Here is a 25,878-nt window from a genome sequence, read left to right as displayed (position 1 = left end):
ATATATATATATATATGTATTTTTTTTTTTTTTTTGTAGAGACTGGTTCTCCATATGTTGCCCAGGCTAGTCTCGAACTCCTGGACTCGAGTGATCCTTCCGCCTTAGCCTCTGGAAGTTCTACTTCCAGATCCTCCCGCCTTGGCCTCTGGAAGTTCTATTACAGGTGTGAGCCACCGTGCCCAGCTGTGTTCATTCGCATTTAACAGTGAGCCACTAAAACACTGACTAAGTTCTGTATCCTCAGATGGCGGCTGCAGACTGTAGAGTGACCAGGAAGAGTCTCAGCTATTTCACTAGAAGGTTCCCAAATATCACAATCTATGTTTCTTTCTCTTAGACTATCACTTTCCCCAGCAAAAACAAACAAACAAAACTACCCTCCAATTTTCAGCCTGGGGAATGGAGATAGCATCTGCATTTAATCTCTTGTTTCTGAGTTCATCCTGGCCTTCAGCTATAGTTTGTGTCCCCAGACCTGGTCCTCCCACTCTCTCTGCAGCTTCTCAATGCCAGAGGCAGTCATGAGGGGTGTGTGTGTGTGTGTGTGTGTGTGTGTGAATCTAACTCCCTGCACAAACTTCCAACTCACCTTCCAACTGATCTAAAACTAATGAGGTTTTTTGTTTTTTTTGTTTTTTTTTTTTTTTGAGACGGAGTCTCCCTCTGTCATCCAGGCTAGAGTGCAGTGGCGCAATCTCAGCTCACTGTAACCTCCGCCGCTCGGGTTCAAACAATTCTCCTGCCTCAGCCTCCCAAGCAGCTGGGACTACAGGTGTGTGCCACCATGCCTGGCTAATTTTTTGTACCTTTAGTAGAGATGGGGTTTCACCGTGTTAGCCAGGATGGTCTCAATCTCCTGACTTCAAGATCCACCTGCCTCAGCCTCCCAAAATGCTGGGATTACAGGCGTGAGCCACCAAGCCCAGCCGAGGTTTTAATCTCATTCCACACCCATCTTTGGTGCCTCTAATCGTTGGGCTTTCCAGAGCCCCATGGTGCTAATCAGCCGGCTTTCTGGTGGATTCCTCATCCTGCAGGTGTGGGTTTCCGTTCTCTCGGCTCTGCCATTTATCTATCAGAAACTAAACTTTGATTAACATCTCCCATACGCTGTTTCTCCTCTTCCATCCCTTTATTGTTGAAGGTTTATGCCTTTTTAATATCTTTATTACTATTTTGGTGGGTTTTCAGGAAGAACAGAAATAAACACACGTTCAAGCCACATGTTTAATTAGAAGTGCTCTGCTATGGTGAACTTCCACTTTTAAGAAGCACGATTGCACTCTTTACTTTGGTTGAATTCTTGCACAGAACAGTGACTGGAGGCCCAGTCAGCCCTTCCACCCTCTTTGGATCCAGTGGGCATCTCCCCCAAACCTGAGAGCCCCGCCGGGCACAGTCGGAGCCATCTTGACTTCATACAACCCTTCCACTCCAGCATAACTGCCCCATGTAGCCTTCCCCAAACACATCCTTTCCATTCCCATATGCAGGCAGCCACCTCCACGGTCCCCCCAATCTGGATCATCTTCCTGCAAGAGTTGGAGCTGCTTCCCTCTGTGAAGCCTCCTCAATCCTCCTGTTTCACAGTGATCACTCTTTGCTTACCTCTGGTCTGAACATTGCTTAAGAGTGACTGATGAGCAAATGGATGCATTCACCCTGAGCTACTAGGTCCAATACTTACTGCTCCTGGATAAAAGGACCCATTCTCACACAAGTTTCCTGTGGGTTTCCTATACAGGGATGGCCATGATTAAGTGAACCATTGGTTCAATCTTGCTCCCCAGGGACTAGGTCTGTTGAGATCATGGCTCCATCTGTAGTTTCGAAATTGTTTTCACCATGGTTAATACTTCCCTGGAGGCAGGACTTCTGCCATTAATGAGAAATGAAAGCTTAAGCATTCATTCTGTTCTCTCTGGATCCCCTGTGATTACAGAGCAGAAATGAGAGCTAGAGGCTCAAAGTTCTTGACCTAAAACTCAGGAAGAACTAATAAGCTATGCAGGGTGTACAGGTGAGCCATCTCCCAGGAAAACATGAAAACTACCCTGGAAATAAGACAGCTTGATTAGTAGTGTCCCACCTCAGCACCTGGAGGAGAGCAAGTCCCCAGCCATCCTTAGAAGGTACCACTGAATATCTTTACTTAAATTCCATGCAAATGCTCATTGGGTCAAGGCCTACGTCCCTCCTAGACAAGAGAGGTTAAGAAGAAGCCACAGTAGGCTGGGCGCGGTGGCTCACACCTGTAATCCCAGCACTTTGGGAGCCCAAGGCAGGCAAATCACAAGGTCAGGAGTTCGAGACCAGCCTGGCCAAAACGGTGAAACCCTGTCTCTACTAAAAATAGAAAAAATTAGTTGGGCATAGTGGTGGGCGCCTGTAATCCCAGCTACTTAGGAGGCTGAGACAGGAGAATCGCTTGAACCCAGGAGGTGGAGGTTGCAGTGAGCCGGAGATCGCACCACTGCACTCCAGCCTAGGCAACAGAGCGAGACTCCATCTAAAAAAAAAAAAAAAGCCACAGTACACAGAGCTTCTGCTGTTTTAAAGTGCACATGTTATAAAGTACACAAAGTACAAGTGTGTAATACATACTGTTAAAGTCAATGTTTAATTTGTGACACAATTATAGAAAGTCAAATATTGACTGGGTATTTGATAATATAAACAAAATACTGTTAATGATATTGGAGTTTTATTTTTAATAAAAGAATATGTTTTAGAAATACACACTGAAATATGGATAAATGATGTGACGTTTGGGATTTGCTTCAAAATTACCTAGATCAGGGTGTGGGGGATAGGTTGGGGGTTACAGATCAGGAATTAGCAAATTTTTTCTATAAAGGGCTACACAAAGTAATTATTTTAGGTTTTGCAAGCCATAGAGTCTGCTGCAATTACTCAACTCTGCCAATGAAGTACAAAAGCAGCCAAAAACAATAAGTCAACAAATATGTGTGGCTGTGTTCCAATAAAACCTTATTTACAGAAACAGTCGGAGGGCCAGATTTTGTCCACAGGCCATCATAGCGTGTTGACTAGTTTGTACAGATGAAACAAAACCCGCCATGAGTTGATAATTTTTGAAGATAAATGTTGAGTATGTGGGGGTTTGTAACACTATTCTCTCTATATCTATTTGAAATTTTCCATAATAATAAGAACATTTTCATAATTTTCATAACAAAACGCTTAACCTGTTTTTTTTTTGTTTGTTTCTAATTTGAGAAGTCCATGTTTAACTTTGGTAACTTCATTTGACTTCAAGTCAAAGTGGAAAACAGAGTGAGCACCAATGATGACAGGTTATGAGTTTCATCCTCCAGGAGGTATGGAAAAAAGGAAAACTCAAGCATTCTACTGGAAAACTGGAGCTAAAAGCAGCCCATCCATGGAGAATTATGGGACCAGAAGATGAGGTAGGATGTGTGTGGCACACGCCTGACAGCTGAACCAAACAAGGCACATGGGCTCTCCTGAGAGTCCCCACTTCCGAAAGCCTTTCCCTCCACAAACTCAGGGCAGGGGAAGTGTGCATATTTTATACAGGAGCCCTTCATGGCTACTTTACTGGGAGGTGATTCTTTCTTGGAGCAGAATACATTCCCTTTTGAAAGCTCTCGGGACCAGGAGACACATGTGGAAAGAACTTTCTGTCCCTGGCAGACAGGGAACCAAACCCCTTCTCCTTGAACTTGGACAGTCTTCCCTCTCTTGGAAGCCTCTCTCATCCTTTGGTTTTGGATAACTTGGCAACATTCTCACAAAGCCCTGCCAAATGAGAAGCACTCTGCCTTTAGGGACAGGCTGGGCATAGGGTACGGCGAAACGCATCAACACTCTATCTTGGCCTCCCATGCGCCTTTTGTTTCCCAGAGATCCTCTAATAATTCCAATATGTCCTAAGACATGGGAGCAACATTAAGGTAAGTGGATAGGAAAAGCAATCAAGTGACCCGGAATAAACGCCACTGTGCTATGCTACCTCTGCAGAAAGGGACTGTTTCAAGAAGCCATTGGGTGACCCATGGCGTCAGTTCCAGAGTCTCAGGTCTTCTCAGTTGATGACTTACCCTGGAGGAAGGGGCCGCTCCCAGGTGGTGGTCTTGGTATTGTGGTCAACATAATAGACACGTCCATTGGGGAGCTCTCGCTGTTCCCATCTGAAAAATAAAGTCAAGGGTAGCATGAGACACACAGTGGAAAGGCATAGGCCCCTGTTAGAAAGGAAGACCTTCACCACTCATGTGGCTAATTTACAGGAAGCATCAAAGATGACACGCGAGGCCGACCCAATGGCGAAGCCGGTTCCTGCTGTGCCTGAGGGTGCCAGGCAGGAGTGCTTCTTGAAGAAACTATAATAGCTCCCCTGTATGGAATCAACGGACCAGGATCCACTATAGATCACTCTAAATTTCCCTAAATGACCCATAGGGAATGATCCATATTCCATGGATTTGTTTAAAAATTCAGCATTTCTCCACCATTTCACAAAGGTCCCTTTAGGAACATGATGAAAGCTGAGGACCCTTTCCCTTAGAAACGCACTTATGACAAAAATTTGTGTTGCAATTTCTGGGTTTCACAGACCCCTCCAAAAGATCATCTATAGGCCCTCCAGCCTTTTTCGTCTACCCAACCTGTTAAAGTCACAGATTCTTTATTATTATTTTTTTTTTAATATGACAGGGTCTCACTCTGTTGCCCAGGCTGAAGTGCAGTGACGCAATCTCAGCTCACTGCAGCCTCCACCTCCCAGGCTCAAGCAATCCTCCCACCTCAACCTCCTGAGTAGCTGGGACTACAGGCACACATTACCATGCTCAGCTATTTTTGTTTCTTAATTTTTGGTAGAGACGGGTTTCACCATGTTGCCCAGGCTGGTCTGGAACTCCTGAGCTCAAGCGATCCGCCCACCTTGGCCTCCCAAAGTGCTGGGATTACAGGCGTGAGCCACCGCATCCGGCTTAAAGTCACAGGTTCTATGACTACCCCTGCTCTCCGAGCATCATATATATTCATGCTCACATTTATTTTTGTAATATAGGATTCATTTACAGAGTATCTTAAACGAGATCTGGGTGAATACAGAAACGCAACATATTGTTATTTTGTACTGCTCTACCTATGAAGTCAAATCTGTTTGTAAGCTAATATAAGATCAAGGTGCTGAGGGTGGCTTATCTGCACTACTGAAAGAATGCCAAAGTCGCAGGTGATTCAGAGATAATACACAAGCCCGATCAGTACAAAATACAGCCAAGGACCACTTATCCCCACACTCCTGTTATTTGCATGCAGTCTGACAATAACTCTACTTACCCAGAATATAGTAACCTATATATAAAGCATGCAAAAATGTATTTATATAACGCTTACCACTTTCTCAAGGATATTAATGGTGCTGTGGGCCTTTATGTTTTACACTGAATTTATTTACTTCTACTTTGGGTACTGTCTAGGAGAAGTTGACCTTTTCTGGGAAGCTACTACAGTCAGTTCTGCTGTAATGCTTGCTTTGAAAATGCAAATTTGTTCCAATGCTATTGATAGAGAAGCGGATGATGTGAGCATAATGGGAATTCTGTTTGCTTATGCATGATTTTGTCTGTGAGAAACACTAGATGAACACAGAAAACTTCCCCCAGCTAAACCTAGTTACACAAGAATACACAAAACCCACAGGCATCTAGCAGCCTCCTCGGTTTACAATGTATTAATAGGCTACACCTTCAACATCTGGAGTTACAACTCCCATCTGATTTCAGATAGCCCTCCACGCACCAGTTCACAGTAATACTCACAAGCTCCAACTTCTGACACCTGCTTCCACAAGCAAACTTCAGGTCTTCTCAAGAGAAAATACCATTTTCTCTTACATTTACTGTAGTGTTATCTACTTCGTAATCATTTAACATGTGTAAAACTGCTATCATTATTAGGTTCCTATTTTTTTTAATGTGTCATTGGACAAATATTTTTAGTATTACGTTCCTACTCATTTTTCCTCACAAGCCCTGTGGTTTTTACCCTTTTAACATATTTTTCTTTTTATTTTTTTAAAGACAGAGTCTTGCTCTGTTGCCCAAGATGGAGTGTGGTGGTGTGATCATAGCTCACTACAGTCTCTGATTCCTTGGTTCAAGTGATACCCCTGCCTCAGCCTCCCAAGTAGCTAGGAAAACAAGTGCATGCCACCAGGCCCAGCTAATCTTTTTATTTTGTAGAGATGGGATCTTGCTTTGCCTAGGCTGGTCTTGAACTCTTGGGCTCAAATAATCCTCCCACTTCAGCCTCTCAAAGTGCTGGTATCACAAACCAATGTGCCTAGCCCATATGGTTTTTAACTGCATAATTTTGCATCACGTGCTGACTTCTAGGAGCACATATGTTATAGCAGAGCTAACTGTATATGAAAAAAAAAAGTCCTAACTTCTACTTTTAAGCCTGATGTGTCCAAACTGATAGATATTACCTGTACTCAATGCCATTTCTTATTTAAACTGGGATGTCTGGTTAGTGGACTGCATTGATCAGCCCCTCAGAAGCTAGTCCAGAAACAGATACACAAGGCCGGGCGCAGTGGCTCACGCCTGTAATCCCAGCACTTTGGGAGGCCAAGGCGGGCGGATCACAAGGTCAGGACATTGAGACCATACTGGCTAACACGGTGAAACTCCATCTCTACTAAAAATATAAAAAATTAGCTAGGTGTGGTGGTGGGCACCTGTAGTCCCAGCTACTTGGGAGGCTGAGGCAGGAGAATGGCATGAACCTGGGAGGTGGAGCTTGCAGTGAGCCGAGATTGTGCCACTGCACTCCAGCCTGGGTGACAGAGAAAGACTCCGTCTCAAAAAAAAAAAAAAAAAAAAAAAGAAAGAAGCAGACACATAAGGTTTTCAAAGGGTAAGGAAGAAGCAGAGGAGACACCATCACCCACTGAGAATCTACCACGAGCTACAGGTTAACACCATGTATGCAATCCTTGCCTCCATCCTTTAAGGTGCAATCACCATCACCACTGAGGAAACTGAGGCTCAGAGAAGCTATGTAACTCTTCAATGGGATTCAAACTCAGCTCTGGCCCCCAAGCCCGTGAGTTTCACCATGCTTTGCTGAAAGGAAGAATGGGAAGAAAAGGAAGATGAACTGAAATTTATAAGGACTCTACTACATGGCCATGTGCCAGATGCCTTCCCAATCCTGATCTCAAAGTGAGCAGCCTTCCCTAGCACTGGCATCGAGGTAGGATCAAGATGACTAAGGAGGAATTATACAGGTTGAGTAGCCCCTTCTCTAGATGCTTGGGACCAGAAGTGTTTCAGATTTTGGATTTTTTTTGTTTGTTTCAGATTTTGGAATATCTGCAGAATACATACCAGCTGAACATCCCTAATCTGAAAACCTGAAATCCTAAATTCTCCAGTGAGTATTTCCTTTAAGCATCATGTCAGAACTCAAAAAGTTCTGGATTTGGGGGCATTTCAGAACAGGAACGCTCAACCTGTAATGGGTCCACAGACATTTCTAGGCTCCATTTTAATCACAATCTTCTGCTCAGATCTGATCTCCTGGAAGAAGGTACACATTTTGCACCACTAGGAGGGCTGAACCCAAGAACAGTGAGATCTGGAGGTTCTACACAGCCCCCAAAGTGGACAACTCTTGGTTGAGGACCAGAGTGCTACTGTTTAAAGACAAACATTAGACAAAATAAATTTAACCAAGTTTATTTAAGAATGATCCAGGAACTGGGCAGCACTCAGAACCAGGAGAGGCTCAGAGAGTGCTGCCAAGCAGTGTGAGCAGCTTGTCTTTAGAAGCTGAACATGGAAGCAAGGTAGAGAAATCATCTAAACAGCTACAGCTGGGCGTCTGCCTTATTTGGGCATGGTCTGATCAGCCATCTGCCTGTGACTGGCTGAAACCCAGCTATTTGTTACAAAAAACATATACTCCTAAATTGGGTTTTGGTTGGTTTACATACTAAGTTAGGTTGTAGTTTGCTATGTAAGAACTTGAAGTACGGAGACAGCTTCAGGCTAATGGCCTCTTGCTTACTTATTTAACATGACAAACACCATTAAATAGCATGTATGGATGTTTTCTCTCCTGGGCATTCTTACTTAAGGCTATGACTGATGAGACTCCTGGGCATTTGACCCAAATGCCCTGGTTCCTCCCACTGCAAAAGGCAGATCTTCATATTTCATTTAGTATTTTACCAAAAGGGCAGGATCTGACAAATGTGGCCAGATGAAAATGCACACTAGGGCCAGGTACAGTGGTTCATGCCTGCAGTACCAGAACTTTGGGAGGCTGAGGCAGGAGGATCACTTGAAGCCAGGAGTTTGAGGCCAGCTTGGGCAACATAGCAAGATCCCATCTCTATAAAAAAAATTTTAAAAATAGTCATACGTGCTGGCACATACCTGTAATCGTACCTACTCAGGAGACTGAGGCAGGAGGATCACTTGAGCCTAGGAGTTGGAGGCTGCAGTGAGCCGTGATCACATCTCTGCACTCCAGCCTAGGCAATAGACCTCAACACCCCCCCACCAAAAAAAAAAAAAAGAAAATGCGCACTGGGTATAGTTAAAGATCTTCTCCCTCTGAATGCCCTTCTGATTTAAAGACAAAGGAATAACAATATTGCCAGCTCAAGAGGCTGGTGTTCCATCTGTGGGGATTTGGCAGGGCCTTCTAGCACAGAAGGCAGCCGACATACTGCAGCTTCACAGGAATTCTCCAAATACCTTCTGTCTGCTCGGTAACAGAGGAGCAAATCTGATACCCTCTTTATTCATCTGAATTTGGAAATGAAGAAAGTCCTGAGAAAGATATTTGGCTTAAGGATAAGTATTAAAAAATGAAAGCGCTGGGCGCCAATGGCAGCAAGCCTCTCTTTTATAACATCTGCTCCTAATGCAATTTAAGAGGCTGAGAACTCTCCAGCACTCCCTAAGAATTTAGCTGCATCCTTCCCTTCCTTGAAAACAGTTCTTTGGGCAGTTTTGTGGCACAAAAGCTCTAATACTAGTACGCTCATTTTTCAGTCACTATTTGGAAACTCTAATATTTGGGTGGGCTGCCCCTTTTATAAAGACAAAATATCTGTTGTAGCAATTGGAGTGTAAAAACAAAACTTAAACACATTTTTCTTTTTTCTTTTCTTTTCTTTTCTTTTTTTTGAGATGGATTCCTGCTCTGTCGCCAGGCTGGAGTGCAGTGGCACAGTCTCGGCTCACTGCAACCTCCACCTCCTGGGTTCAAGCGATTCCCATGTCTCAGCCTCCTGAGTAGCTGGGACTACAGGTATGCGCCACCACACCTGGTTAATTTTTTTGTATTTTAGTAGAGATGGGATTTCACCATGTTGGCCAGGACGGTCTCGATCTTCTGACCTTGTGATCCACCCTCCTTGGCCTCCCAAAGTGCTGGGATTGCAGGTGTGAGCCACTGCACCCGGCCGTTTTTCTTTTATTCCAAAAATTCTTTTAACTTTCATCTTATCAGCAGTCTCCACTTTTGACATCTTTTATGTTCTTTTGAGACAAGGAGAGAAACATTGATTTTATTACACTTTGGCTAATGTTTTAATATGAAGGTAGGCTAATGCTTCAAATTCCATGAAATAAATGTCTGTAATTGACACAGTGGTATTCCCACATACTGCCAGAAATGAAATCAGTGCTGAGTCCTCTTCCCTTATATTCAACAGTTTCAGCAGGTCTTCAGAGGACACAGGCCCAGATAAGGCCCACCCTTCCATCTTTGATCGCGGTTGATGCTGGAAACGAAAGTCTCTCTTTCAGGGACTATTATTGTCCCGCAAAGCTCAATGTCCTTCTATGAACCCCCTCAACTGGCTTAGCAAGAAGAATAGTTACCAGAGGAACAAGACCTTTCTTCCATCACCTTTTTTTGGATATCTACATTTTTTCCTTTTGCAATTGGACCCCTGCTCAGATTAAATGTCCCTGTGGGTCCTCCCTGATCCACGACCTGGCCTACCTCCCTTTCTCACAGAACCTCACTCCTCCCTCACCTGCATGGCTATTCATAATTCACACAAATCTCTCCCCTTCATTCACGCAGCACAGTCGGTGGATTCTATCACCAACCAGACAAGCCTCCTGATTCCCGTTCCTCCTCAGTGACCACTGACCCACATAGATGGAGCCTCCGACTGTCTTGGTTTGGTCCCCCCCATGCCAAGAAAGTGACACTGGTATCAATTTTTCATCAGCACATCCCTGTCAGAGGTTACATTTCTGTCACTTATAAGCAACTCCTTCACACTGAGATTAAAAGGCTTTTCAGTCAAACTACCCATGGGTCTCAACACTGCATCTTGGTCACGTGGGTCATCTCCTGTCCCCCTCGATAGCTTCCGTTGATGCTCTCAGGAACAGCGTTCAAAGCACCAAGCTTGTTTTAAGTCCCTACCCAACACATTGCTCCTTGGCCTTCAATGACTAACATTTGGTTGGATCATGGACTATACGAGGTCTCTGTACTTCAAAGTACTTTAAAAGCAGTCTCCATCCGACTGCAATTAATCTTAGGTACTTTTTCTTTTCCCTCAGTTACCTTTGCTCTGATGGATTGTAGCTGCCCTTGGTTCAGTTGTATATGAACCATGTTCCACCCCTACTTCCCAATCCACTCACAATTGCCATCTTCACAGGTTAAAGGCTAAACATCTCCATTTCATTATTAGAACGACATCAACATCTCTCTCGTGTTATCGCAAAGGAAATCATCTGGTCTCCTGAACCACGTTTTCTTGTCAAAGGTTTCCCAAAGGTCTTCAGGAAATTAATGCTCAACTACCCATTGTTATAGTGTGTGTTCAACCATTCAGATCACCATATTTCTTGGTCAGATTCACCTGTTTGAACCAAATCACCATTTCACCAAGAATAGGATTAAGCTAAAAGGGATTAAAGCCGGGCAAAGAGTTCAAGTGAATATTAGATAAATTCTCTATTTATGTATTTATTTGCTTAGAGACGAAGTTTCATTCTGTCAGGCTGGAGTGCAGTGGTGCAATCTCGACTCACTGTAACCTCCATCTCCCAGGTTCAAGTGATTCTCCTGCCTCAGCCTCCCGAGTAGCTGGGATTACAGGGACTCACCACCACGCCTGGCTAATAGAAATTCTTTTCAAATGGCCCTTATAAATTGATATACCAAAATGCTCAAAATTTCAGTCTTGGTAAGAGCATTATCAGCTTGTATTATTCACTAATTTGCTTACTTTTCATTGACACAGGCACTGGGTATTATTAGTAAGGCTAACTCAATCAAAACCCACTCTCTCCATTAGAAAATAAGACCACGTGAAACCCCGTCTCTATTCAAAATACAAAAAAATTAGCCGGGCATGGTGGCACATGCCTGTAATCCCAGCTACTCGGGAGGCTGAAGCAGGAGAATGCCATGAACTGGGGAGGCAGAGCTTGCAATGAGCCGAGATCACGCCACTGCACTCCAGACTGGGCGACAGAGCGAGACTCCATCTCAAAGAAAAGAAATTAGACCACACCTGAACACTTTCACATCCTAAAGAAAAGATGTCTTGCTGGTTACTTAGACAAAAATTAAACTTAGGAAGAATACACTGGAAGTACTCAAGTATTCTTAAAGCTGCCTCTTCAGAAGTTGAATGCCCCACAGGCAAAAGCTACATAAAATCACATTTTCTTACTCTAAGCTCTTACAATAAATGTTTCTGAGCCAAGTCCTATTCTTCCTCCAAGCTTTGGCCACTTCCGGGAAGAACTATAAGATTTATTTCTTCTGTAGGGACGTTTTCAGGCTGTTTTATGAGTCAGAAATCTGTCTGCAGTGGAACATACCTCCTGTGCACTGTGTTTAGTGCTTCAGTAGGTCCTTTGTAAACTGGGTAGGAAATGTGTTAAACTCAGTCCTTCCCCGAAGGACCCTTCCTGAAATAAGGAACTAGCCTTTAAATCTAAGCACACTAACCTTTTAATAACTCAACAACCAGCACTTTATGCCTCCAAACACAGGATGGCATGGGAGCAGCTACCAAAGCTCCTGAATTAAGTCTTTCTTCTTATCTTTTTTACCTTTGCCAAAGCTCCTCAGTAAAGGTTGGCAACACTGGCCAGGCACGGTGACTCATGCCTGTAATTCCAGCACTTTGGGAGGCCAAGGCAGGCGGATCACCTGAGGTCAAGAGTTCGAGACCATCCTGGCCAACATGGTGAAACCCTGTCTCTACTGAAAATACAAAAAATTAGCCAGACATGGTGGCACGCACCTGTAGTCCCAGCTACTCAGGAGGCTGAGGCAGGAGAATCGCTTGAGTTCAGGAGGTGGAGGTTGCAGTGAGCTGAGATCGCGTCACTGCATTCCAGCCTGGGTGACAGAGCAAGACTCCATCTCAAAGAAAAAAAAAAAAGTTGGCAACATTAAAATATATGCATCTATAAACAATTCTTTTAATTCTCTTTTTTAAAAATAGAGACAGAGTCTCACCATATTACCCAGGGTGGTTCTGAACTCCTGGGCTCAAGCAATCTTCCTGCTTTGGCCTCCTAAAAGTGCTAGGATTACAGCCGTGAGCCACTGCACCCGGCCTCTAAGAAATTCTTTTTAACATTTTTGCAGATAAAAGGTTGGCAGTATAGGGATAGTCACTATCAAGAATGATCAATGGGAGCAAAAATGGGTACACTCTTTCCAAAGGGCAATTTGGCCAAAAAACCTTTACTATGTGAATACTGTTTAATTATTTTTCTTGTGAATGGCCCTTAACTCAGCAACTTTACTTCTAGGACATATCCCAAGGAAATACTTAGGTGTCAAAAATTTAGCTGTAAGTGCATCTGTTACAGCACATTACAGCAATTACAGAAAAACTGGAAGCAACCTAAACACCCCCAAATGGAGAGTTAATCAAATAAATCATGTTATTCCTATAATGGGTATTCATTCCTTGAAAATAACATTGTAGATAAATATCGACTTGTTCAGGTATTTACAATATATTGGGTAGAAAAGGCAAGTTTAAAGTAATATGCCTAAGACAATCAAAATTTCGTTTAGAAATTATATATTGTTTTTCATCAAATCTAAAATGCCATCGATTGTAAGATTATTAAACATAACACTAAGAAAAAAACATTGCCAATTAAATTATGCCACCCCCGTGCCTATAAATCACATCTTGATTTTTTTTGTTGTTTTTTTTTTTGAGACGGAGTCTCACTCTGTCACCCAGGCTGGAGTGCACTGGTGCGATCTTGGCTCTGCAACCTCCGCCTCCCGGGTTCAAGCAATTCCCTGCCTCAGCCTCCCGAGTAGCTGAGATTACAGGCATGCACCAACACACCTGGCTAATTTTTGTATTTTTAGTAGAGACAGGGTTTCACCATCTTGGCTAGGCTGGTCTTGAACTCTTGACCTCAGGTGATCCACCTGCCTCGGCCTCCCAAAGTGCTGGGATTATAGGCATGAGCCATCGCGCCCAGCCCACATCTTGATTTTTTTAAAGAAGTTAAAATGTGAAATAACATGCGTATCAGAATTAATAAAATGCGGAATGTGTATAAAATTTGTATTGTTGTTGTTGTTGTTGAGATGGGGATCTCACTATGCTGTCCAGGCTGGTCTTGAACTCCTGGGCTCAAGCAATCTGCCTGCCTAAGCCTCCCAAAGTGCTGAAGTTACAGGCATGAACCACCAAGTGTGGCCTGTAACATTTTTATGTAACTTAGAAGTAGGGAAGAATTTTAGACAAAACACAAAAGACACATGAGAAAGATTACAGATTTGGCTATTTAAGATTATTAACTCTTGTACAATAAAAGGTACCATAAACAAAGTGAAAAGACAAGCCACAGACTGGGAGCAAATATTTGCAATGCATATAATTGAGAAGCAATTTGTACCTATCATTATTAAGAATCCTACAGATTGGCTGGGTGTGGTGGCTCATGCCTGTAATCTCAGCACTTCGGGAGGCCAAGGCAGGTGGATCACCTGAGGTCAGGAGTTCAAGACCAGCCTGACCAACATGGTGAATTCGCGTCTCTACTAAATACAGAAAAATTATCTGGGAGTGGTGGCACATGCCTGTAATCCCAGCTACTCGGGAGGCTGAGGCAAGAGAATTGCTTGAACCTGGGAGGCAGAGGTTGCAGTGAGCCAAGATTGCGCCATTGCACTCCAGCATGGGCAACAAGAGTGAAACTCTGTCTCAAAAAAAAAAAAATCCAAAAACAACAAGAAAAAAGAATCCTGCGGATTAAAAATATATATGAAGACAAATAAAAAATGGACAAAAATAAATAGGAAATTTACAAAAGAAGAAACCAAAGAACCTAATAAAAACATGTAAAAAGAGGTTCAATCTCAACAGTAATCAGGGAACTTCAAACTGAATCCTCAGAGAGGTACCATTCATGCCCATTAGACTGGCCCACATGAAACTAATCTGACAACACTAAGTTTTAGCAGGAATGCTTACACATGTTCACAGGAGTACGAATTGGTTAGGTGACTCAGGCAATTTGATAATATCTACTAAAGTTGAAGATCTTCATTTCCTACAATGCAGAAATTCCAGTTGCTGTACAAACCTTTAAGAAATAACTGGCTGGGCGCGGTGGCTCACACCTATAATCCCAGCACTTTGGGAGGCCGAGGTGGGCAGATCACCTGAGGTTGGGAGTTTGAGACCATCCTGGCTAACATGGCGAAACCCTGTCTCTACTAAAAAAAACAAAAACTAGCCAAGCATGGTGGCAGATGCCTGTAATCCCAGCTACTTGGGAGACTGAGGCAGGAGAATCACTTGAACTCGGGAGGCGGAGGTTGCAGTGAGCCGAGATTGTGCCACTGCACACTCCAGCCCGGGCAACAGAGCAAGACTCCGTCTCAAAAAAAAAAAAAAGAAAAAGAAAAAGAAAAAACCATATACACAAAAAGGCATGCACAGGAAAACTTTACTGCAGCCATTGTTTCATTGTGTTTTGTTTTGTTTTGTTTTGTTTTTTTGTTTTGAGATGGAGTCTCACTGTCGCCCAGGCTAGAGTGCAGTGGCACCATCTCCGCTCACTGTAACCTCCGCCTCCCTGGTTCAAGCCATTCTTCTGCCTCAGCCTCCTGAGTAGCTGGGACTACAGGCGTGCGCCACCACACCTGGCTAATTTTTGTATTTTTAGTAGTGATGGGGTTTCACCATATTGGCCAGGCTGGTCTCAAACTCCTGACCTTGTGATCCACCCACCTCGGCCTCCCAAAGTGCTGGGATTATAGGCATGAGCCACTGCGCCTGGCCTACTGCAGCCATTGTTTATAGCTGTCAAGAAACAAGTAAATGGATAAATTTTTATCTGTTCATGTAACAGAATACCGTATAGCAGTTTAAATGCGTGTCCAAAGTTCCATGTATCACTGTATACAGGGAATGAGATCAGAGAGTTCATGGAAACTTCAGCTGTACTGGTAACATCTTATACATCAAAGGGTTAAAAAGAGGTGGTTAAAAAAAGACCTCCTCAGGTACTGGGCATAGTGACTCACACGTGTAACCCCAACACTTTGGGAGGTTTAGGGAAGCAGATCGCTTGAGCCCAGGAGTTCAAGACCAGCCTGAGCAACACGGCAAAACCCCATCTCTACAAAAAATATAAAAATCAGCCTGGCATGGTAGGATGTGCCTGTGGTCTCAGGTACTCAAGAGGCTGAAGCGAGAGGATCACCTGAGCCTGGGAGGTCAAGGCTGCAGTGAGGTGAGACCAAGCCACTGCACTCCAGCCTGGGTGACACAGATTCTGTCTCAAAAACAAAACAAACAAACAAACAAAAAGACGGGGGGAGACCTGTAGCAAATGCAGCACAGAGCTAAAGATGATGAGCCACAGGTATTTCTTACATTCTTCTCCATTTGTACCTGCATGCTTACAATATTTTACAATAAAAACAAATGAATTTTAAAAGCATATACTGGAAGATTATCAAATTTTCGTAGACGTGTGTTATATTTGTATCTGTATATGTGGTGCCAGGCAAATTGCTTAAGTTCTCCTCACTTGCAAGATGAGGATAAAAGTAGCTCTCTCACAGAGGGAAGACTGCATGAAATCATCCATTTAGGAAACTGGGCAGTCCCCAGCACCTTAGAAACACTTAGAATACACGGTAGCTGTAGTCAGTGTTTAAAAAAAAAAAAATACACACAAGCTGCAGAAGAAATACCAATGGTCAGATCTGGGTGGGTGTTTGTTAACTGCTGTTATTATGTACTGTTCTTCTCCCACCTCCTATTTTTTTCTAATTTTCCATCAATGGGCTTTTATAATAAGATCATAAAGAAACTTTAAAAAAATTTAAGGGCCACTGAGAATGTGATATCATTTTCCCACTCATGTAACACATCACTCCCTCTCTTTGGAAGCCAAGTTGTATGCTAGGTACAGGGAACACAAAGATGGACACAATATTCCTTGCTCTCGAGGAGCTCTCAAGAAATTGCAGTAAGGATGGGCACGGTGGTTCACACCTATAACCCCAGCACTTTGGTAGGCCAAGATAGGAGGATTGCTTGAGCCTCCAGGAGTTCGAGACCAGCCTGGGTAACATAGCAAGACCTTGTCTCTACAAAAAGTACAAAAATTAGCTGGGCATGGTGGCTCATGGTAGTTCCAGCTACTTGGGAGGCTGAGGCAGGAGGACTGCTTGAGCTAAGGAAGTTGAGACTGCAGTGAGCTATGATCATGCCACTATACTCCAGCCTGGGTGACAAAATGAGACCCTGTCTCCAAAAAAAGGAAAGAAAGTGCAGTAGAAATGAAAATGAATAATTATGCATGAATACATACACATAAGATGAAAACATCTCATGGCCCAGCCCCTGACAACAGTAGAATCTCTGGAAATAAGAGTTTTAAGTTCTGAGGTGGTGATGAGGAAGCCAGAAACATGCACTATTCCATGTGACCTAAGCATGTAATAATCCCTGCAGAGTCACAGACTAAACCATACTAAGCAAAGAAACAAACTGGAGGAAAGACACAGACGCTCACAGTGTAATCCTTTAATCTGATGTTACTCAAAGAATGGTCCACAGCCCAAACTGTTACTGTTCTGCGACCAGAAAAGTACTGAAGTTTCTAAGCACTTAGAAACTTTTTTTTTCTTTTAACTGAGACAGGGTCTCACTCAGTCATCCAGGCTGAAGGGCAGTGGCTTGAACACAGCTCACTACAGCCTTGACTTCCGGGACTTATGCGATCCTCCTGCCTCAGCCTCCAGAATAGCTAGGATCACAGGTGCACACAGCTGATGTCTTTGTTTGTGTTTTTTTGTAGAGACGAAGTCTTGCTATGTTGCCCAGACTGGTCTCAAACTCCTGGACTCAACGAATCCTCCTGACCCGGCCTCCCAAAGTGCTGAGATTACAGGCATGAGCCACCACGCCTGGCCCACTTTAGGAACTTTCGTACCAATCTGACATTGCTGTAATATCCACATATGTGCTCAAAAGATTCGTCTCATTGAACAGAGTATAGAATAAAAGGATTCGCAATAGACAGAATATTTTAAAATAAATTAAAACAAAACAACAACCAAAAAGGACTGTTTTCTCACAAATAGTTTTGAGAAGCGCAGTGTTAAAACTCCTTGGGTAAGACTCTTTGGCTAGTGTTGAAGTTGAGTTTGGAATGAAATTCAATGGCAGCGCCTGGTTTATAACTTAGCAGAGAAGCTCCAAATCCCAACATCTCTTAGAATGTCCCCACAAACAAACATCCCAGAACTCTCACAAGGCTGTCGTCCTTGATAGTGTCTTAAGGGCCATCTCAAGAGAGTGACTCTGGATATCCATAATTGGGCAGGGGGGTAGAGGAGATGGCAAATCCGAAAGATCCAGAAAACATCCCTCCTCAATTAATTCCACTCAGAGGCAGGAAACAGATGGGGCAGCCAATGGCTGCGGGAGAAAAAGCATGGTGTGAAATGGCAGAGCTTAGGTAAGTCGGCAGTCCAAACACAACGCCCTCCGTTATGTAAGAAACCACAGTGGCGTGCTGGCTGCCAGGGCAAAATAATGTGCCTCTGTGTGTGTGGGACCGAGGGAGCTGCAAAGACTGTAAGGGACATGCTTGGAGTTTATCTAAGCCATGTACACACAGTTGGCTCATTGATAATGAGCATTGGGTCCCCAAAATGGGCTGGGTGCTGAGAAAAAACAGATACAGGGCCCGTAGACCAAAGCAGCCTCGCTTCCCATTGCCCACGGCCTGAACCACTACCTAACCAGCACCCCAAACCTTCCTGGCACCCCTTCTTTCATAGACATTTGCAACCTGAAAACTTCATACCCCTCCAGTTAGCTTCTTTCATGCTAGTTAATTTAAAAGCTATGGAAAGCAGGAGGGTTTACAGATGGGGACAGAGAAAAGGCATGGGGAGTGCTGTATTTGGACCTCTGCAGCCCAGGTTTCAGCAGCCTTCAGTTCTTAAAACATGCAGACGTATGTAACCACATATGGCCAAGTCTCATCTGCTGCATATTTCAAAAAGACAATGCAGCCAGGCGCAGTGGCTCATGCCTGGAATTCCAGCACTTTGGGAGGCCAAGGCGGGAAGATCGCTTGAGCCTAGGAGTTTGAGATCCGCATGGGCAACAGAGTGAGACCCTCATCTCTACTAAAAAAAAAAAAAAAAAATAGCTGGGTATAGTGACATGTGCCTGTAGTCCCAGCTACTCAGGAGGCCGAGGCAGGAGGATTACTTGAGGCTTGGAATTTGAGGCTGCCATGAGCCATGATCATGCCACTGCACTCCAGCCTGGGTGACAGAGCAAGACCCCATCTCAATTTAAAAAAAAAAATGCAGCAACCTGAAAAATAGAGCCATGAGATCCCCAAGAGAACCTTGCTCCTGTCACTCAGTAAGGGAGATTGGATAAGTTGAGAAGATAAAGTTAGAAAGACAGAGTCCTCTGGAGGGCCCAGAAAGCAATCAAGCTTAGCTCAAATGCCTCAGTGAAGAGGAGCCGTGCTGCACAGTATCTGCCAGTGTGGGAAGAGTGATCCTTTATGAACAGGGAAGAGCATTCTGAGGGCTGGGTGCAGTGGCTCACTCCTGTAATCTCAGTATTTTGGGAGGCCGAGGCAGGTGGATCACTTGAGGTCAGGAGTTCGAGCACAGCCTGGCCAACATGGTGAAACCCTGGCTCTACTAAAAAATACAAAAAATTAGCTGGGCGTGGTGGTGCATGCCTGTACTCCCAGCTACTTGGGAGGCTGAGGCAGGAGAATTGTTTGAACCTGGGAGACGGAGCCTGGACCAACAGAGTGACATTCCATCTCAAAAAAAAACAAAAAACAAAAAAACAAAAAAAAACCCCCAGCATTCTGAACTACGAGAGATGCATATTTGAACCCAAAGCCAGTCAAGCCAGTGAATGACAGCATTAGGCTCAACTTTCTTGCCCTTGGGAAGAAAATGCAATATTGCTGCCACAGCTGTTCTTTCTTTGAGGCATCAAAGAGGCAAAAAACATTCATCTAGGTGAAGGAAAGAAAAAAAAAGACGGCATTTAAAAGTACTCATCCATTCATTGCAAAAATGTCTTGGGGGCCTACTCTGTGCCAGGCTCCCAGCCACCTTGGCGTGCAGAGCCAAGAATAGCAGAGAGGCAGAAAACAAGCAATGACAGGTGTAAGAAGAGTGACAGAGGAAGGACACGCTTCTTCTTGTCCACCAGGGATCAGGGAGGGAGTCCCAGAAGGATTTACTGATTAAGTTGACACCTGAAAATGTATAGGAATTAATGGACAAGATGGCAAGGAAGGTTTCAGAAAGAGTGACCAGCATGGGGGAGGATCCTAAGTCCGGAGAGAGGGTGATACATTTGTCAAATTAAAGTTATCGTGGCTTAGACAGAGATGTGGAGTGGATCCCACCGAAGGCTTGAAGGGTAGGTGGGGTCATATTACACAGGCCTTTTTAGGCCTTATTAAGGATTTGGGAATGTATCCCCAAAGACAATATGAAGCCACTGGAGCATTCTAAGTGGTGAAAGGTCATGCTCAGAGTTTTATTTTTAAAAATTAAAACAGGTCCAGGCACGGTGGCTCGTGCCTATAATCCCAGCACTTTGGAAGGCCAAGGCAGGAGGATTGCTTGATCCTAGGTGTTTGAGACCAGCCTTGGAAACATAGGGAGACCCTGTCTCTGTGAAAATAAACAAAATTAGCTGGGTGTGGTGGCAGGTGCCTGTAGTCCCAGCTACTCAGGAGGCTGAGGTGGGAGGATCACTTGAGTCCATAAGGCTGAGGCTGCAGTGAGCCAAGATTGCACAACTGCACTCCAGCCTGGGTGACAGAGTGAGACCATGTCTCAAAAAAAGAAAAGTTAAAATAGATTGGGAAAGGGTAAGAACAGTCACTCGAGTGACAGATCATGGTAATTTGGTCTGGAATATTGCAAAAGTATGTAGCCAAGTGGGCAGATTTGAGAGTTAAGAGAATCATTGTTTCGATGAGAACACATGGACACAGGGAGAGGAACATCACACACCGGGGCCTGTCGGAGGGGTGGGGGGCTAGGGGAGGGATAGCATTAGGAGAAATACCTAATGTAGATGACAGGTTGATGGGTACAGCAAACCACCATGGCACGTGTATACCTATGTAACAAAACTGCACATTCTGCACATACACCCCACATATGTGCACATATACCTCAGAAGTATAATTAAAAGAAAAATCATAAAATAAAATTTTAAATTAAAAAAAAGAGAGAATCATTGTTTCATTTATTTCCTGGAGTCCCACTATGTGCCAGGCTAGGTACATATGTGCTAGGTGCTGGGCATGCAGGGGCAAATAAGAAAGACACGATCCCTACCTGTACGGCACCTAGAGTATGGTGGAGGAGACGGTCACTCAATAAATCGTATGCAAATTACACCTGTGATAAATGCAAAGCGGGATCAGTATGGGAAGCTGAGACAGCACAGTCTGGAGGCCCAGAGGCAGGGCTTGATGACTGAATGGATGTCAGGGGCAGGGGAAAGATGTATGACTTGAAGGTCACCTGGGCAGATGGTGGCACCATTCCCAGGAGGGGGACCAGGTTCTAGCCCGGAAGGGATGGGTAAGATGATAAGTTCTGTTGGGTTGAGATAGCTACGTGGAACTGTCCAGGCAGTGAGTCAGGAGAGGACTGGGCTCAAGAGGCAGATATGGGACTTAGCATCAGATCCCAGAGGCAGCCAAGGGAATGGCTGAGTCGAGCCAGGGGGAAAACTGAGTGATCAGAGCATGTGTCGTGAAACAGTCCGGTAGCAAGAACCATTTCTTGTTTGGCACTGCATCTGCCATACCCAGCACCTGACCTGCTGTCTCTTAAATAGTAACAGATATTTTGTCTAATGAAAGAATAAACAGTGTAAAACCTCGAATATAGAACTTGGGCACTAGTAGATACTCAAATGAGCTGCTGCATTTATATATCCTCATAAAAGATAAAGGCATTCTGCAAACTCAAGAAGATACAGCTCCTATGAGATAGCACTCCAGTCCCTCTGCCACAGCACACCCTTTGTTGGTACTGGAATTAGAAATGACAGATTTCCTTCTCTCGTTGGTCCCCTGACTCTGGAACACCAGGGGTAAATTAATAACCCGCCTTGCCTGGATCTCCTAAACTTTTAAGTAAGCTGGGGTGGGGCTGGCAGGCCTATGAACTGGAAGGATCGCTGGCAGAAATCGTACTCTCTCCAGCTTCCATCAGCCAACCAAAAGCCTGCAGTGCTCCCTCTTAGAAACTCAGCAGCGCTAGTCGGTCTCCAGGTAGGTGGCTGACGATCTCCAGGCCCTGAGTCAGCCCACAAAGCCCTCCTGGTCATCTTAGAAAAGAGCACGTGGAAGCCATCTGGGTTGGAAAATTGGGTCTCTGACACCCTTCTCTGGACCATCGGACATGTTCAAGCGGGGAGCAGCCTCCCCAGGCCCACACGTGGGCCTCATCACATTCTAAATGCCCCAAGGAAAAGATGCTGTTCAGGCTCTACCTCAGAAACGTGTTTCAGCCTCTGGCAGGATGAGGGAGGGGAATCGGCTTCCCTGGGCTGCTCGATCTGCCAGACTTAGAATAAAGAGCGTTTTCAGAGCCTGGAGTTTTCCAGCTGCCTGGAAACAGGAAGTGCCCAATCCCCGAGAACAGTAACCCTCACACACGCCCTACATAAAGACATGTTGAGCCATTAGCCCTAATTGCCTGTGACTGACACAGGAGTGAGGCCGGCCTTCCAGGCATTTGCTCAGCGGAAAGAAAACAAACAGCTCACTGGGGACACAGGCAGCCATTTTCTCTCCTTTCTGCCAACATGATTCTGCTCTGTTCCCCCCAAATTATAACATACAGGCTTGAAATTATAAACCAAACAAAGGTCTTTCGAGTATTCCCTTACCACATACAAAAGAGAAATATCTCTGTAGGGAGTAGCTGGACACAAAGCAATTGATTAGTGAGCTTTTCACTTTAACCTTCACTAAAATCAAAAACCTCACAAAAAAACATCCCAGAGCTGCCTCTCAATCCTGCCAATTCTCTCCAGGTTTGAGGTGCAAAGGTATGTGGAACGGGACTTTCTGAAGAGACGGGAGTTAGGTAGCGTGGCTCATGCTAGGAAAACAATACGTACGTGGTAAAGGTCACATATGCCTTCAGATAAAGGATTTTTGTTTTGACAATTGGGTTTTTGAAAGTGGCTTAAGCCAGCCTGGGCAACATGGTGAAACCCTGTCTCTACAAAAAAAAAAAAAAAAAAAAAAAAAAAAATTATCCAGGTGTGGTGGTGCACACCTGTAGTCTCAGCTACTTGGGAGGCTGTGGTGGAAGAATCGCTCAAGCCTAGGAAGTCAAGGCTGCAGTGAGCCAAGATTGTACTACTGCACTCCAGCCTGGGCAGCAGAGTGAGACCCTGTCTCAAACAACAACAACAACAACGAAAGTGGCTTAATAATAGAATAAGGAGATGGGATAAGGGAGTGAAAAAAAGAATAATACAGCACCTTGTAGTCAACTAAGAGGCCTTACACCCTTCCTTTTTCCTTTATGAATTACAAGGATTCACAGGAGACACACCACCAAGTCATCGTCAACCAGATCACCAGCAGATCACTCTAGTGAGTGATACAGAGGTGGGTTTCCTCCACGCCAAACTGATAACCAGGAGAGGCAGTGAAAACTGGCCCCAACCATGATCAGAGCTGCTGAGAAAGGACTTCACCTCCTGGTTCAGAAGCATTCCCCTCCTTTAGCATCCCTTCACAACCACTTGAAAAATATCACTTACCAGGTGTAACACCCACCAATCAGTGAGGGCTTCATGTTCACCATGTTATTTGAGTCCCTTAACTTCCTGGGGAGATATGTATGATGACTATCTCCACCTTACCAACAGGCTAAGTCATTCAGCCAAGATCACATGGTGGGGGGGATTCAAATCCAGAGCTATTTGATTACCAGGTCCACACTTGTAATCTCCACTCACCATATAACCAAACTTGAACTTCCCTTTGGCTTACAGGGGCTGTCTTCTTATCATCCAAGGTCTTTGCTGTCAGATTTCATTTTTATTTTTGAGACAGGGGTCTCGCTTCGTAGTCCAGGCTGGGGTACAGTGGTGTGATCATAGCTCACTGCTGCCTCTAACTCCTGGCTCAAGCAATCCTCCCACCTTAGCCTCCCCAGTAGCTACAACTACAGGCACAGGTCACTGTGCCCACGTGTGTGTGTGTGTGTGTGTGTGTGTGTGTGTGTGTGTGTGTGTGTGTAGGCAGGATATCACTATATTGCCCAGGCTGGTCTCAAACTCCTGGCCTCAAGTGATCCTCCCACCCCAGCCTCCCAAAGCACTGGAACTGATTGGCGTGTGAGCCACCACGCCATCTGACTGAACTAAAGGATGGCAAGAGGGCCAGGTGTGGTGGCTCCTGCCTGTAATTCCAGCACTTTGGGAGGCCGAGGCAGGTGGATAACGTGAGGTCAGGAGTTCGAGACCAGCCTGGCCAACATGGCAAAACCCTATCTCTACTAAAAATACAAAAAAATTAGCCAGCATGGTGGTGTGCGCCTGTAGCCCCAGCTACTTGGGAGGCTGAGGCAGGAGAATCATTTGAACCTGGGAGGCAGAGGTTGCAGTGAGCCGAAATCGTGCCATTGCACTCCAGCCTGGGTAACAGATTAAGACTCCATCTCTAAAAAAAGAAAAAAGAATGGCAAGAAAACTTGTAGCTTATGTTAACTTAAGTCCCAGTTATGAGAATAACATACAGCAATATTCACAGCCTAAAACCCAATTCCTCCGTGGGCTGATAAGATAAAATTCAAGAGAGAAAAGCTGTTTTCTAGGCAGGATCTAGGCGAACACCCTCCAATGATTCAGGAAAGCAAAATGAGCTCCTTGTTCCGTAAAAGCCACACTCTGAGTCAAGCTGTTCATTTCAAGTCACGGTACAAGGTAGCATTGATTCTGCCCCAGGCGACTGAGATTCTTTTTAAGATTTATGTAGAACAAGCAGTTCTTCCACACCTCCCTTGCTTCAGTGCACAGCAGCCTCCCCAGAGGCTACTAGCCACTAGGTAATAAATAGCCACGTTGTCTCTGCCCCCGTAAAGGAGGCTCAGTCTTTGAGGAGGAGAGATCTGTTACGGGACAGAAGACTACTCACCCGGCAGGCAGAGCGTCGGGGGCCTGGGCAGCCGCTGGGAGCTGCTGTGTACCCGAAGTGCTGGGTTCCTCTCCTTCTGCTGGTGTGGCTGGGGCAGGGAGAGAAGTCGTGTTGGGATTCGGGGTCACACTCAAGGGTGCAGCAGGTGGGGACGTCACACCAACAATGGAAGGTTCTTCAGGATCAGTGGCTGTTGTGGGTTCGTCATTCACTGAAGATGCACAAATCATACTTTAAAGGTCAACTAAGAATGAGAATTTTATTTATACTTGCTAAGTTTTTCACTTAATAGGCTAACATGGCATCTACAATGTTACAATACATGTATTGAGCGACAGCAAAAAGTTTTACAAAACATGACTTTGGAAAGTACAGCAAGTCATTAATGCCTGTCCAAAGGAAATCAGGATGAATCTGAAATAAATATATTAACACTACCTTTTTTACATAACTTTATCAAGTTTTTCTAACATACTATGGCTACATTTACATTTATTGCAACAAAAGAGTAGCAGGAAAGATGAACATAACAGGAATGTGTTGGGGCCAGGCGCAGTGGCTCACACCTGTAATCCCAGCCTTTGGGAGGCTGAGGCGGGTGGATCACTTGAGGTCAGGAGTTCGAGACCCACCTGGCCAACATGGCAAAACCCCGTCTCTGCTAAAAATACAAAAATTAGCTGGGCATGGTGGTGCATGCCTATAATCCCAGGTACTTGGGAGGCTGAAGCAGGAGAATCGCTTGAACCCGGGAGGCAGAGGTTGCAGTCAGCCAAGACTATGCCATTGCACTCCAGCCTGGCAAAAAATTTGCCTGACAGCAAAATTCTGTCTCAAAAAAAAAAAGTGTTGGGGCTAAATGCAGCAAGTCCAAGTTTATAAGGTCACATCCTTTTCTTTAAATTTGTCATTTGTTTGCTAGACATGACTAGCACCTTCTTTCAAAAAGCTCCTACACACTATAGAGGCAGAAACTTCCAATAATGTGCTCATTCTTTTAAAGGCTCACGCTCAAAGTAGGAAGCAAGAAGGGTTCACAGCTAAGGGTCTTCTCTCTGAGATAATAGACAATGAGACAGAAGGGAAACACACTAGTCCCCAAGTCTCCCTTTTTCACCATCTCTTCACTTCT

The 25,878-nt window shown here is 44.6% G+C and overlaps 1 protein-coding gene across 3 annotated transcripts in view; it reads right to left on the bottom strand.

Annotated features, from left to right (window-relative positions):
• WWP2 (WW domain containing E3 ubiquitin protein ligase 2) overlaps positions 1-25,878 on the bottom strand; it is a 188,404-nt gene that overhangs the window by 35,332 nt on the left and 127,194 nt on the right. For 2 of the 3 annotated variants that reach the window (XM_032157790.2, XM_032157791.2), the window contains 2 exons: positions 24,747-24,957; positions 4,089-4,178 (listed from right to left, as the gene is read on the bottom strand). In XM_032157790.2, coding sequence (XP_032013681.1) covers positions 4,089-4,178; positions 24,747-24,957 — 301 coding nt within the window. Of the gene's footprint in view, positions 1-4,088; positions 4,179-24,746; positions 24,978-25,878 lie in introns of all 3 variants that reach the window. The other variant, XM_058441159.1, reaches the window with a different exon arrangement.

The sequence above is a fragment of the Hylobates moloch genome, unplaced genomic scaffold (assembly GCF_009828535.3).
Source record: "Hylobates moloch isolate HMO894 unplaced genomic scaffold, HMol_V3 SCAFFOLD_6, whole genome shotgun sequence".
Classification (NCBI taxonomy): Eukaryota; Metazoa; Chordata; class Mammalia; order Primates; family Hylobatidae; genus Hylobates; species Hylobates moloch.
The sequence above is the reverse complement of the archived record's forward strand: the minus strand, read 5'-3'. Positions and strand labels throughout refer to the sequence as shown.